This window comes from Tympanuchus pallidicinctus, unplaced genomic scaffold (assembly GCF_026119805.1).
Source record: "Tympanuchus pallidicinctus isolate F22 unplaced genomic scaffold, pur_lepc_1.0 scaffold3, whole genome shotgun sequence".
NCBI lineage: Eukaryota > Metazoa > Chordata > Aves > Galliformes > Phasianidae > Tympanuchus > Tympanuchus pallidicinctus.
The window spans coordinates 59,756,913-59,772,001 of NW_026294747.1; the positions used below are offsets into that span (position 1 = coordinate 59,756,913).

The 15,089-nt window shown below is 49.6% G+C and overlaps 1 protein-coding gene across 7 annotated transcripts in view; it reads left to right on the forward strand.

Annotated features, from left to right (window-relative positions):
• The window catches only part of SCAP (SREBF chaperone), a 52,008-nt gene that overhangs the window by 20,376 nt on the left and 16,543 nt on the right, over positions 1-15,089 (forward strand). For all 7 annotated transcript variants that reach the window (XM_052695030.1, XM_052695029.1, XM_052695027.1 and 4 more), the window contains 7 exons: positions 2,224-2,353; positions 3,427-3,584; positions 7,465-7,685; positions 9,098-9,203; positions 10,137-10,309; positions 10,956-11,082; positions 14,930-15,042. In XM_052695030.1, the coding sequence (XP_052550990.1) occupies positions 2,224-2,353; positions 3,427-3,584; positions 7,465-7,685; positions 9,098-9,203; positions 10,137-10,309; positions 10,956-11,082; positions 14,930-15,042 (1,028 nt within the window). The remainder of the gene's footprint in view (positions 1-2,223; positions 2,354-3,426; positions 3,585-7,464; positions 7,686-9,097; positions 9,204-10,136; positions 10,310-10,955; positions 11,083-14,929; positions 15,043-15,089) is intronic.

Below are 15,089 nucleotides of genomic sequence, written 5' to 3' on the forward strand. Positions count from 1 at the left end.
AGGAGCTCATTGTGCCCCTTTTAATTGTTTTCATCTTTATACAAAATAGTTCTCGCCACCTTCTGGGTGCTGGAGCTCCTCTTGAGTTGCACCACCAGGCTCTGCTCGGTTCTGTTATCTGACAGCATCAGCAGGACCTGTCAGCACGGTCACCTATTGAGCTATTCAGCTTTGTATATCTCATCTTCTCTATTCTCATTGACAACTGTCATAGCCTGGCTCAGACACGCAGTGCTTGCTCTGTGTATCTCTGCAGCCTCTGCTTTCAGCTGTGACAAGCAGTTGTCTTTTAAAAGGGCCAAAACTGATTTCTGGTTGGGAAAGGAAAAGAGGCTGTGCTACATCTCCAGATTGGGCTTTTGTTGGGCGTTTTCACCTCTGATGCATTATCACATCATTTTATTTCATTTTTTTCCTCTTCCTTTCCGTTGCACAATGGAACGATAATAATTAGATGCTGTGTTTTTGTCAGGCTAATAAAATAGCAAATCTGACAAGCTTTGCTTTTGATTCCATTACTCTTTTTCAGCTTTTGTTGTTCAGTCTGAAGCCTTATCTTTAGCTGCTGCTTATCCGCTCCACGGCCTTTGATGATGCAAGCTAATCCCTAACAGAGCCAGCAGAGCACTGCGTGGAAACAATCCCAAGGCCTTTATATTTATGCCCACAGCACTGCCAGAAAAGCTTGGCTATGCTGAAAGATGTGCCAGGAGTTCGAGGCCTGATAGGTTGACAGGCATCTCACACAAAAGGGCAGGAGCAGCAGAGTCAGAAAGCCCTGGAAGCTCTGAGCTCTGCTCTGTGCACCACTGCGGTGGTTGGACGATCCCTGGCGAGCAGCAGGTTTGCTTTTTCCATCAGTTCCATTCTCGGATGGTTTTAATGACTTTAGAGACCCTCCAGAGCTAAATTCTGGTTTATATCAGAAATGGTGGAGAAACTAAAGGTAATAACTCTCTGAAACCTCAGTATTTCGACTTTCAAACAGTTTCAGGTATTGTGCTGTAGTGATCTGAGGATTGCAGCGGCAAAGGAGAAAGAAGATAAATGCTGCCTCGCTGTACTGTTAGCTGATTGCTGCTAGGTCAGGATAGGAGCCATCTAAATGCAATAAATGATCTCATTTTTCCCCCAGAGGGTGGTGAGGCACTGGCACAGGTTGCCCAAGGAGGCTGTGGATGCCCCATCCCTGCAGGCATTCAAGGCCAGGCTGGATGTGGCTCTGGGCAGCCTGGGCTGCTGGTTGGCGACCTGCACACAGCAGGGGTTGCAATGAGATGAGCATCGTGCTCCTGTGCAACCCAGGCTGTTCTGTGATTCTGTGATACGAGGATTTTGTGCAGGCTGTGATTTAGCAGAGACACAGCTGTTCCCAGCACTACCAACTTTCCTTTTTTCCTCCCAGCATTCTTGCCTGTCCCTTTCCAAGGGAGAGAACCTCTCCTGTGTGTTGGAGAAATGTGTAAAACAGTTCCCATGAGAGCCGAAGCACTGCTATATTGTGTCTGTCTCTTCTATCCTGCAGAGATGGGTGTAAGCTGGGGTGAGCTCCTGTTATTCTGCCCTTTGAGCTCTTCTGTTCCCCTTTATTCAGCACTGGTGAGGCCGCACCTCGAGTGCTGTGTCCAGTTTTGGGCCCCTCACTGCAAGAGAGATATTGAGGCCCTGGAACGTGTTCAAAGGAGGGCAACAAAGCTGGTGAGGGGTCTGGAACACAGGGCTGATGAGGAGAGGCTGAAGGAGCTGGGAATGTTCAGCCTGGAGAAGAGGAGCTCAGGGGAGACTTCATTGCTCTCTATGACTGCCTGAAGGGAGGCTGTAGTGAGCTGGGGGTCGGCCTCTTCTCTCTGTCATCAGTGATAGGAGCAGGGGGAATGGCTTCAAGCTACGGCAGGGGAGATTCAGGCTGGACATGAGGAAGTATTACTTCTCAGAAAGGGTGGTCAGGCACTGGAATGGATGCCCAGGGAGGTGGGGGAGTCACCGAGCCTGGGAGTGTTCAAGGAAAGGCTGGATGTTGTGTTGAGGGACATGGTTTAGTGGGAGCTATTGGTGATAGGTGAATGGTTGGACTGCATAAGCTTTCAGGTCTTTTCCAACCTTGGTGATTCTATGATTCTATGATTCTGTGTTTCTGGGAGACTGTTTAAAAGCCTGGCTTGAAAAAACCAACCAACCAACCAATCCAAATGACAATGTTTCTCACTTGTGTCTTAACCACAGCTACCCGCTGCTCAAGCTGCCCTTACCTGGAACAGGACCTGTGGAGTTCAGCACCCCAGTGAAGGATTACTTTCCACCCTCCCCAGATGTGGGCTCACAGCAGGGAGATCCCAGCGAGCGCCCTGACTGGGTAAGTGTGTGTGGGGGGCTGCGTGGGGCAGCAGCAAGACAGCCCTGCTGTGCTGGGGTAGCTGCCCTGCCTGCAGATCTGTGCAGATCCATGGACAGTGTGCTTTGGTTGGGGTTGCTTTGCGTGGTTGCTGAGGTCAGGCTGTAACAACCAGTGGTTTTATCTGATTACAGTCTTAGTCTGGAAGAGTAAGAGTTATTCTTACTCCAGGCTGCCCAGAGAGGCTGTGATGCCCCGTCCATCCCTGGAGGTGTTGGAGGCCAGGTTGGATGGGGCCCTGGGCAGCCTGGGCTGCTGTGCAATGGGGAGGTTGGTGGCCCTGCGTTGGTGGGGGGTTGGAGCTTCACCATCCTTGAGGTCCCTTCCAGCCCAACCATTCTGTAATTCTAAAAGAAAAAAAACAAAAGCATGCCAGGCATTTGGAAGAGTCGAAAGCTCTGAAATGCTGTGTGAGGCCTTGTTCTGCAAGGTTGACATGGATAGCTTTGTTTTAGGGCAACTTAATGATGAGTTCTGGGACGGCTGCCCCCCGTTTCCTCATGCCATGGGAAGGCGTGCAGCCTAGAGCAGCAGCCAGTTGAGTGGTGCAAACCACAGAGATAAACTGGGCTGAGATTCTGATGTTCAGGGTGAGGAATGAATGTTTCTTTGGCATGAACAAGGAGCAACCCTGATGCTTTCCAACGGGGCTGATAACCTGATCCAGTACATCAGGAAGCCGTTCTGAAATGATTCTTTGCAACCCGTGTTGTTCTTCTTCATTCCAAACTCTCTGTAAAGGGGAAGTTGCCCATTGGCTTCCTATTTCTCTCTCTACTCTCTCTGTGCATGTTCTTATTGTAATCGATATCATTTACCTTCTTGTACCCTTCCTGGTGCATCAGAGAGCTTTTTTCTCATGCAAATGACTCAAGTTGATAATAGGTTGCTACTGCTGTGTTTCCCCTCTAATTTGGGAGAGAGAAATAAAGTCTGGCAAACCCCTTCCTGAAAGCTTGCCAGGCTGTGATCTGATTCTGCTCAGCAGCTTCCTGCTCACCGTGTGCTCCCATTCTCCCTCTGGTTTCCTGCAGTATGTGGGTGCTCCAGTGGCCTACATCCAGCAGATCTTTGTGAAGGCCACTGTCTCCCCGTGGCAGAAGAACTTCCTTGCTGTGGATGTCTTTCGTTCGCCGCTGTCCCGCGTCTTCCAGCTGGTGGAAGAGATTCGGAACCATGCCCTGAGAGACAGGTAAGCACTGCTTGGGAAGGCTGGTGTGAAAGGCAGGACTGCACACAGCCCTCTTCTCAGTTATGGCCCGTTGAGTCTGATCGTCAGCTTTGAATTTGTTTGGTTCTCAAAATGGCTGCCCATGAGGGATGTCACAGCAGTCCTGCAGCTTTTGTGCTGACCTTCAGCCTGTGCTAAATGTCAGGAGCCCTCTGCTTACAGCCTTAGGATGAGAGGTCAGGAATGGTCCTTCAAGGTTACTCCTCCTGTAGCAGATATCAGTGCCATATAATCCTTCCCATAAGCATGCAAGATATGTATTAAAGCAAGTTCACTTGATGCCACCGTGTCTATTGTGAAACTCTTCTACAATTTCACACGATCAGGATCTTCCTCCTGGCTTTCCACTTTTATCTGTGTTCAGGGCCAGTTTATACCTGCTTGTTTTTCTCCTGACGCAGCATTTGTGCAAAAATAGCTCTGGTATTTGCAGGGAAAACTCATTCTCCCCAACCCAAATCCTTGGTTGTTAAACTAGGCGTAGGAAACTCGTGGCTCACGCTGGGAAGGTGGCTCTGGTTTCACTTGGTTGCATTGGTTGCTTTTCTCCACACATTCTCCTCAATGTTTCTTCCCTGAACACGGGAGATGAGGATTGCATGCTCAGGAGTTCTCAATGAAGTCTCATTTGTTCCTTATTTTCCCTGGAAGTCCCTTTTCTGAATGCAGTTAGGTTGCAGTCCTGGTTGGTCACATCAGCATTGCATGTTGGCCGGGTGGTTGGTTGGCATCTCCCTGTCCATCATTCTCTCATTTCCAGCTGATGAGCTGGAAATACAGCAGAAACTCATTTTAGTCCTCCAAGTGCATGGAGATTTTGTACTGCCAAGAGAAATGAGATTAAATGTAACCCAGCCCTTGCATTGCCCACTTCAGATACTCTGTTCCCCTCTGTGCTAGCAGTGCACCTTTATTTTGTGTCCTTCACAAAAGTTTGTGTATCTTGCTCCAAGGTTAGCAGTAAAAGCACGGAACAACTCTGGTTCTGAGCTGCCTGTGAAAAGTCCCACTCTGCTTCCTCCAACCTCCACCACTGGCTCCCCTTTCAGCAGCCCCACGGCTGCTTTCCTGTTAACTTTGTTCTGAACTACTTTACAGTCTTTGTGCCAGCTTCTGTCTTTCCTGTGAACCAAGGCATTTTCTGTAGGTGTCAGGGGGAAGTTTTTCATTGAGAGGGTGGTGAGGGGCTGGAACAGCTGCCCAGAGAGGCTGTGATGCCCCGTCCATCCCTGGAGGTGTTGGAGGCCAGGTTGGATGGGGCCCTGGGCAGCCTGGGCTGCTGTGCAATGGGGAGGTTGGTGGCCCTGCATTGGTGGGGGTTGGAGCTTCGTGACCCTTGGGGTCCCTTCCAACCCAACCATTCTGTGATGCTGTGGTTCTTTAATACATTTCATACATGTTAATTTGCCTCTTCTTCTTGTAAAATGTTTTCCTCTGAGTTACGAGTTCTTATTTGCTGTCAAGTTCTTGACTAGGTTTGCTTTCTAAGGGCAGAGAGGCTTCCTGACTTTTCCTTCTAAGCTCAATGAGAATAATGATGGTGAGAGCAGGCAGTGTGGTGAGCTTGGAGTCTTTGATCATCTCCTGGCTTTCTTCATTCTTTGTCCTCTGATTCACATGGCTGAGGATCACGTACTCTTTGTTCATTACACATTTCCCTGGCAGCATTCTCCATCACTTCCTTTCTGAGCATTCACTTTACCACTCTACCTGATGGTTTGTCCTCTTTTAAGAACCAATCCGTGTCAGTTAGCTGTCTGCTTTCTCTCTGATGCTATTTAGAAATGCCACTCGTGCTGTTAAATATAGAGCTCTTTGCTTCTGCCTCACAAAGCCTTGGCGTTCTTTCTGTTTCCAGTTCATCTCCATCTCTATCATATGTATAATTTTAGATAGCAATCTTTATGTAGTTGCCAGTTACAAGTCAGAAACTTCCTCCTGCTGTGTGCAGTCTGCTCGTTATCTCCCCTTTGTGTGCTGCCCTTGGTGAGCCATGAGGCAGATGGGGGCAGAACCAGCCTCACACAGGAGACAAGGCAGTGGCTTAGGCCTTTGGACCTGAGCCTTGGGATGAGGGCTCCCATTTGGTGGCAGGCTGGGGATGTGGGGATATGGTTTAGTGCTTGTGGCACTGATAGGAATGGGAGAGTGGTTGGACCAGATGATCTTGCAGGTCGTTTCCAACCTTGTGATTCTGTGGTTTCCGGAAGCTTTGAGATGCATCCTGAAATGACCTCAGAACCCATTGTCCATTTCCTCCTCACCAGCTGTTTTTATCAGTATCAAAGTTAAGCACAGATCATTTTCTTGCTACGAAATAAAGCATTCTTTGATACTGACACACGAGGTGGGACAGAAGCAGCAGCAGGACGTTGACAACTGGGTAGGAAACACAAAGTGATTCTATTTTCGTTATTCTTGGCATTGATCTCTGCACCTACAGTGCTGGGCACAGGGGCCAGATGCATTCACTTCCTAAAGGAGAACTCTCACAGGCTTGTGTGCAGTGTGACCTGTTGTCTCCGTTATGTTTCAGAGTTAATTAAAGCCTTAATATAAAACAACAGTCTTCTTCCTTCTGAATCATACAATGGCCTGGGTTGCAAAGGAGCACGATGCTCATCCAGCTCCAACCCCCTGCTGTGTGCAGGTCACCAACCAGCAGCCCAGGCTGCCCAGAGCCACATCCAGCCTGGCCTTGAATGCCTGCAGGGATGGGGCATCCACAGCCTCCTTGGGCAACCTGTGCCAGTGCAAAAGGCATCACTGCATCAGTTCTTTTGGATTCTCTCTTGGAAAGTTTCTGTTCTTACACACAAGCACGGTATTGTCTGATGTTAATTTGACAGCTGTGGCTTTTCCTGCCCTGCACTGATGGGATATGGATTCTGGAGGGGTTGTTTGCAAAGCCATAGCTTGATCACTGTTGGTTCCATGTGTTCTCCTTGTGTAAAAAGCCCTCAAGGGAAAGCATTTCAAAACAGGACTCTGGCTGATTTGTCTTCTAGAGCACTTTCCTCTGTTATCCTTGGGCTGGAGCCAGGGAGAGTTGTTCTCCAGAGCCTTAAATTGGCCTTTGTTAAATAGCCTCTTCTGTGCAAACACCACTGATGGCCCTTATGGTGTTGAGGGAGGTGTTCTTTTCTGGATCAGCAGCTCTGGCTTGTCTGGCCAAACGTTGTGCTGATAGGTTGTAACTGAGCCCTCCCAGTCAGGTGCTGTTGGAAGCCCAAGCTGAGTCTCTCCTGAATTACTGCAGGATAAGGGTTATGTGTCTGTGTCACAACCCCAGGTTCCACGTCACACCTGGTTTTGGTCTTACAGCTCCATTCATATCCAAACCTGTAAGGCATTTGCTAATCCGTGAGCACAGAGCAGTGCTGAAAACAATTTGCACAGCTGCAGATACTGAATCCTTTGTGTGTTTTCAGAGAAGTCTTACCCACCTCAGGCAGGCTAATAGGCATTCCTGTGCAGTGCCCCATTCAACAGATGTGCAAGGAACTGGAGGAGTTTAAGGTCTTTGAAGAGAAATTTCAGGGAGCCAGTTTCTCTGTGGCTCGAAGAGCAGTGCCTTAAATGTGGAACTGAAAGCTGTGGCATCTCGGATGGGTGAGCAGGGAAAGCTATGAGGCCAGAGAGTGTGCAGAGCAATGATAATGAGGTTCTGGAGATTGCACTCCTGTCACAGTGAGCTCCTGGTCCGTGGCCCAGGGCTCTTGATCCTTGGTGATTAGACAAGGCAGTGCAGGTCCTTGGGTTGTTCATCACGGAGGTTTTGCCTTTTGCTTGTGAGAGCTGCACCTTACGCAGCAGCGTCTGATCTTTGTCCGCATTTCAGCTCTGGTGTCAAAAGCCTGGAGGAGGTTTGCCTTCAGGTAACAGACCTTCTTCCTGGCCTCAAGAAGCTGCACAATCTGCTCCCTGAACACGGCTGTCTGCTGCTGTCTCCAGGGAACTTCTGGCAGAATGATCGAGAGCGATTCAATGCTGACCCAGACATCATCAAAACCATCCACCAGCATGAACCAAAGACTCTGCAGACGTCAGCTACTCTCAAAGGTAAGAGGCTGAAGTGCCAAAGAAGCTGTCAGAGATGCCTGCAGCTTGCACTGCTGTTTTGTCCTCGCTATTAGATTGCTGCTAATACCAAATTGGGCGGCATTTTGTTACTCACAGCATCCAGAATGAAGCTACCAGATATATTTCATCGCTTGCTTCATACCCATGTTTGAAGTCCTTTCTTTATTTGTGGAAAGCAGATCATTCTGCTCAGTGAAGCTCCCTACTTGGGTTGGAGTAATCCCAGACACTTATACTGGGAGAATAGCTCCTTGAGGGCAGCCTGGCTGAGAGGGTCCTGGGGGTCTGGTGGATGAAACACTGAATGTGAGCCAGCAGTGTGTGCACAAAGCCCAGAAAGCCAATGGTGTCCTGGGCTGCATCAGCAGAGGGGAGGCAGCAGGGACAGGGAGGTGATTGTCCCTCTCTGCTCTGCTCTTGTGAGGCCCCACCTGCAGTGCTGTGTCCAGGGCTGGGGACCCCAAGACAAGGACAGGGAGCTGTTGGAGAGGGGCCAGAGGAGCCACAAAGATGCTCAGAGGCTGCAGCACCTCCCTACAAAGACAGGCTGAGGGAGCTGGGCTTGTTCAGCATGGAGAAGAGAAGCTGCGGGGTGACCTCAGTGCAGCCTGCAGTGCCTGAAGGGAGCCTGCAGCCAGGAGGGGAGTCAGCTGTGTGCAAGGGGAGATGGCAGCAGGACGAGGGAAATGGTTTGGAGCTGAGGGAGGGCAGCTGGAGGTTGGATGTGAGGGGAAGTTGTGTGCTGTGAGAGCGGGGAGGGGCTGGAACAGCTGCCCAGAGAGGCTGTGATGCCCCGTCCATCCCTGGAGGTGTTGGAGGCCAGGTTGGATGGGGCCCTGGGCAGCCTGGGCTGCTGTGCAATGGGGAGGTTGGTGGCCCTGCATTGGTGGGGGGTTGGAGCTTCGTGATCCTTGAGGTCCCTTCCCACACAGGGCAGTCTGTGATTCCATGACAGATGCCTGCATGTATCTCTGTGTGCTGTTCAGGCCATGATCTCAGTGGGATCAGAGACGAGGAGGGGCAGCTCACAGCACTGGAGCACTGCTGGGGGTGGATGCAGGCTCTTCAGGAAGGACAGGCTGGGAGATGAGGGGAGCTCTGCTTTGTGTGAGGGAGCATCTGGAACACATGGAGCCTTGCTTAGGAGGAAGTGATGAGCTAGCTGAGATGTCTCTTGGGTTAGGATTAGAGGGCAAACCACTGCCTCCATCATTTATTTCCCTGCATCAGACATTTGCACACATCAACAGTATCTCAACAAAGCACTGAGAAGGTGTTTCCTATCAGAGCACTACATCTAACTCAGAATTTTTCACTACAAACGTTCTCACTTCCCATCTCGTGTGCCTGTTTTTCTGTTATCATTCGTGACCCACGCTGTGTTTTTGCAGATCTGTTGTTTGGACTCCCTGGGAAATACAGTGGGGTGAACCTGTACAACAGGAGGCGAGTGGTGTCATACACTGTCACACTGGGTCTCCAGCAGTATGACTCCAGGTAGGGAGCTCTGGCTGTGCTCTTTTAATGTTAGGACACCCGGACTTGTTTCTTGGAAAGCTTGCTCTTGTTTTTTCCTGCTCTTGTTATTGCTGTGCTGTTGTTTAGTCTCCATTTCCTTACGTTTGGGGGGGATCTTCTGGAGGTGCAGTAGAAAAGCAGGGTGCTCTTCTGGGGAGAAACGAAATACTGTCAGCACTTGGGTTCCTTCTAAAAAACAGTAGGTATAATACCCAAAGCTGGCACTGGGAGTTCTGATGATGGCTTCATCTGCAGATGGAGCTGTCAGTTGTAGCAGCCAAGGCCCAGCAGGTCTGCTTTGACCCAGTTCCTGCTGCATAGAGCTGGAGTGCTTTGCTTTCCAGCAAGCACTAATTCAGCTGGTACCGACTGTGAAACCCCCCTGGCAGTGTTGGCAAAGCTGGTTTGGCTTGAGCAAACCTGAGGATGAAACAATCTGCTCAGTGCTGCATAGAATTCCCCAGGGAATGCCTGGGACACAACTGGCAGCACAGCAGCCAAACCTGTGCCCATCCAAGAGCCCTTCAGCCTCAAGGACTGTCACGTAGGAGCTGTAATTACTTAAAATGTAGGGGATGTTTGAGCCTGCAGGATGTTCTTCTCCCTAGGGCCAAGGTTTTTGATGACCAGCCCTCGCTTTAAATAGTTCTGCTGAATCTTCACAGTTATCTTTGAAGCTTTACAGAAATCAAGGTGTGGGAGATAGATAGCCACAGTGCAGATGTGCTGGATGTGGTTTGGGCCCCGGAGGAGCAGAGTTAGCAGCCAGACCTGGAGAAAGCCATGTTTGGTAAATCTCTATGGATCTGCAGAGCTTCTGGTTATTTGAACTCATGGAGCTCCTGCTTGGAATCGCTTGCTGGCTGTTTGGTGCAGTGTGGAGGACAGCCTGCTCACTTCTCTCCCCCCCAGGTTCCTCAGCAGCCTCCGTTCTCGCCTCAAGCTGCTGCATCCCAGTCCAAACTGCACGCTGCGGGAGGACAGCATCGTTCACGTGCACTTCAAGGAGGAGATTGGCATTGCTGAGCTCATCCCCCTCGTCACCACCTACATTATACTCTTCGCTTACATCTACTTCTCCACACGTAGGTTTGTGGGGTGGAGAGCCTAGAGGGGAGAGCAAGCTATTAAGCCACCTGTATGGCACTGCAGGGACGGGTGGTGGGGTGCACTTCCCCATCCATAGCACTGCCACAGCACTGCAGCTCCCTCCTGTTTCAGCAGCAGGGCTGATGCTGACATTTGGCCGTGGTCACGTGGAGGATTCGCAGCCTTGCTGATGTGGTTTCTACTCATTGGTTCCTTTCAGCCAACGTGTTGTTATTCCCTGTGATGTCTTCTGAGCTTTTCAGTGTCTTACATAGCTTAAGTGCCATAGTAGTGATGCTTTTTACAATTTGGACAGACTGATTTGTGGTCATACAAATGAAACACGTGGTTTTAGGCTTACTAGCCGTATTTAAGTTCCGTTTCTCATGCCCCAGCAGTGCTGTACTGGAACTGGTATAAGCTGCAAGCCAAGTGCTGTCCTCTGTCCCATCCTGTGTCCTACACAGTGGGAGTTTTGGGATCTGTGTTTCACACACTGACCCTGAGCTGCCACCAGCCCTGGGCTGCAGGCTGGTAAATACCTGCTGCCACAGATCAGGATGAGGATCTGTTCTCCTTGATTTGTATTAGCATGTCATTTTCTTCTGCCTGCTAATGGAGACTTTGCATTCTGCTTTTCAGGGAAGATCGACATGGTGAAATCAAAGTGGGGTCTGGCCCTGGCAGCTGTCGTGACAGTGCTCAGCTCCCTGCTGATGTCAGTTGGGCTGTGCACACTGTTTGGTTTGACACCCACTCTTAATGGAGGGTAAGTTTCCAGCACCAAACCTCTTCTTAAACAAGGGCAGATGGAGGTGAAATCCTTTGAAAACAGCTGTCCAATGTTTAGTCATTAAGTATTTTTCATCTGAGGTTACATGGTTTACTGATACTGCTGTGTAAAACTATCAGCAGACCCCTCCTGAGTTGAAGGGCCGTGTACTTCTGTCTGTCCAGCAGCAAGACCTTGCTAGATCACAGTGTTCCCAGAGCTGCCTTGGTGCTGAGCAATTGCCTCTTCAGCCTCAAGCAGAAGGAATTGGCTGGGCCAGGTCTTATTCATGAACGTGATTTCCTGGCAATGGACTGGGCACCCACATACCTTTCTCCTGCAGTGACTTGTCTTGGCATCCAGAAGGACTTACTGCTTTTTCTCTGGCTGGCTTCACTACATTTTGCTGGGAAAAAGTGTATCAAGGTGTCAGAACTGACCTGCACTGTCTGCCTGCTGGCCAGCACGAGGGAGCGCGCACCCATTGCTCATCTCTGGCAGCATCTCTTCTGGCTGGGGTTCCTGTGGGTGCTCAGACTTTTGATGTGGTTGTTACCACTCGTGTTTGTGTTGAGAACAGCTGAGAACTCAATTAAAGTTCAATTCAGAATCTTTTGGCTTTCAGACCCCTTCCCTAAGTAGATGAGGAATTACCCATCATTTTTCTTCCCATTTCTCCTTCCAGCTGCATGCTGCTGAAACAATTCAGGTCTGACCAGGAGGGAGATCTCTCAGTGCTGGCAATAGTTTACCAGGAGCCAGACCAAGAGAGGGGAATTCCTCCCCAAGAAACATAAAAGGGCTGTGAAAAATTGACTTCAGAAATGGAAATATTTGTTCCCTTTTTTTTTTTACCTCTGTGGTAATTACTCCTAATTACTTAATTACGGATCGGGATGAGCTGTACAAATAGAGCAGATAGGATCCATGGGGATCCATGCTTTTAACTCAACCTACAACACAGTATTTGGATGGAGATGAGTGGAATTCAAGGGGGTTTTAACCTGGTTTTGGTTAGCACAGTGACCAAGGCCTTTGTGTGCTGTTAGCCTTACAGTTGTCACACATAAGGGCTAAACTAATCCAGCCATTCCTTAATTAAGGCAGTCCTTATTTCTTAAAGTAGTTTTTCTGCAAAAATTCTTTGCCTTAAAATGATTGCATGGAGGGTTTCCTTTGGACTTCAAGCTCAACTCTTGGAAGCTTCATTCCCGCAGTGCTTTATAAATGCTGTTTAATTAGATGGAGGACGCTTGGATTCTGTGGTTCTGAGCACATTGGGCTTTCGTTGACTTCTGGTGGCTCTGGCAGGGTGGCTTTTTGGCAGGCTGGTGTTGCTGGTGTAGGTAAATACCATGCAGCACTGTGGTGGGTGCATTTGGTGTAAGGACTCTTGTAGGGATGGATCCCACAGAGGGGATCTGCTTCCTCTCCCGAGTCAGCATCACCATCCCAAAGAGCCTGCCCTGTCAGCTTTGAATGCTCATCATTTCCTGTTCTTGGCAGCTGCCTGAGGTGGGATTGTGCTGAAATGTGAGGTGGAAGTAGGATTGAGGACTGCGTGGAGGATGGGTTGAGGGTGCCAAGAAGATCCTTCGACTGTCCTGCGTTGCCCAGTGTCTGCCAGAGCGCTTTCCCTCTTGCTGTCTGCTTCCAGACTGGGCAGTGTTTGTGCTGTGTCACTGCACCAGCATCATGCTAGGGTTTGCCCAGCCTCAGCCTGCAGTCAGACTGCCTTGGCTGGACTTTGATCTGACTTATAGCCTTTTTTTATCCATTTTGACTCCAGCAGAGCCTTCTGGATGTGGGTGTGTTGGTTTTAATGGCACTGCACTCACGATAAGCCCTTTTCCCTCACCTGTTTTTGTAAGAGAGCAGTATTGACTTTTTACTATCGCATGATACGTAAACCAGACCTTAATCATCATCAGTCTTCTTTTATCTTTCTTTGATGGTTTTCCCTTGTCTTGCAGCGTGGTTCAAATATTGATGAAATAAAATAATTACAGGTGAGGTAGACGTTAATCTCATATTGCAGAAAGGGAAATTCAGTGGAGGTCAGTGATGTGATCTGCCCAGGATTTGAGGCTGAACTGAGGCAGGATGCTTGGAGATCACTGAGAGAGGGCTACGTGAGAGCTGGAGGATGTGAAGGCCTCACCAGCAGCTGCTATCTCGCCTAGATTAGAGCAATCACAATCTCAGATAATGACCCACTGCTGCTCCCTGTTCACTGCTGCTGTTTGCAGGGTGTGACAGCTTGTATCTGACCTGCACAGCCTTGCATTGCTCTGCAGGAGAAGCTCATGTCGGATTGCTCTTAAGCTGCTTGTCGCCTGCAATGAAAACTGCTGACTCTTTGAGGACTATTTCAGCTCGTAATCTGTGCCTAATAATTAATTATCTTCAGCAACTGAAGCGGCTGTTGAAGCAGGGCGTAGTTGAGAGTTGTGGATTTCCTCTGCCAGGTTTGTGCTGCCTTCCAAAGGCTCACTGCAGGCAAGGCAAGGCAGGTCTGCTGTGCCTTGCAGGGCTGTGTGTGAGGACAGGAGTCTGCAAGGCTGTGCTTTTGGGCAGCCTGCTCTGCACATGTGTGCTGTGCTGTGCAGCACCCCTCTCCCTCGTGGCTGTCTCTCATTCCCTTCATTCAGCAGTTTCCAAGGATTCCAAAGAGGTTTTCTCACATCTGCCTTCTGTCCCGAACCACTGCTTGGAGGAGTGACACAGGTTATGAACTGAAAATGCCTTTAGATAAAGGCAGAACTGAGGGCTTGCTGCATTTCAGATTCTGTGACATGTCCGAGGAGCCCCTGATGTCCTACGTGTGTTCGTGTTCTGTCACTTGATATGGGAATTCACCTCCTGTGCAGGTCGTGGACTGGAGATGGAAGGAGTGACACATTGCACAGCCACTGATAGAGCTGGCATTCAGATCGGAATCCTGCAGGTTTCGTGGGTTTTGTGTGTGTTTTTTTCAGTAATCCTTCTTTGAATGGAGCTCTTGCTGTTTCAGCTTGCCATTTGTGCAAGGAATTGGAAGGACCTCGCTGAGTTAGCAGTGTTTCCAGGCAGGTGTTTTTTCCCCATTGACCTTGTAAGGTACAAGCTGATGGCAGCTGCCTGCCTGCAAATTCTGCTGAGCTGTAGGCAGCTGGAAACAGCCCTGGGAAGTTGGTTTCTGGTAGTGGCAGGAGGCAGGTGTGCTCCTGAAGCCTGTTGTTCAGCTGTCTGAGCTGTCAGTGAGTTGCACAGGGCTGAGGACACACGCACAGAGCAGCACAGCACACACACATTCCCCTCCAGAAGCATTTTTGCTTACATTTAGCTGGAGGGAGATGAAGAGATTTATGATCTGCCTTGTTTCTGGCATGGAACAGCTTTTTTCCCCCCCCCCTACTGATCTGAACTGTAAGTAATTAAAAGAGAGGAAAAAAAAGTCACAGTGATGTCCTTGAGCACTTGTTCTCTTCTGAATGTATTCTGAAGGGCAAAACCACAGCAGCATGCATTCCTGAGCAGTGGGTGCCAACGAGCCCTGGGAGGATTTGTTGGTGTGCAGTTCCTTTGTGCCCTGCACACTGTGCTGTGTGGTGGCTTCTAAGCAATCTGCTCCTTGGTGGTGGTGGGACAGGGCTCTGACCTTCACACTGCAGTGATTTTCCTAGTCCATCTTCCTCTCTGATCCTCTTTGTCCTACGACTCCTTGAGGGAGAAGAAGGGATTTGGCCAAGAGTAGTGGGTGGTGTTTCCTGCCTTTGGCTCCGGGGCGTTTGCAGCTTAGCCTGCGTTCTTCCATTGTTTTCACCAAAGATTTCATTCTCAGTTCTGTTCCTGTGTCCTTTAGAGAGATATTTCCATACTTGGTTGTTGTCATTGGCCTGGAGAACGTGTTGGTCCTCACCAAGTCTGTTGTCTCTACGCCCGTTGACCTGGAAGTGAAGCTCCGCATCGCCCAAGGTATGCAGCCTGCATGGGCTCACAGCACCACAGAATGGCTTGGGTTG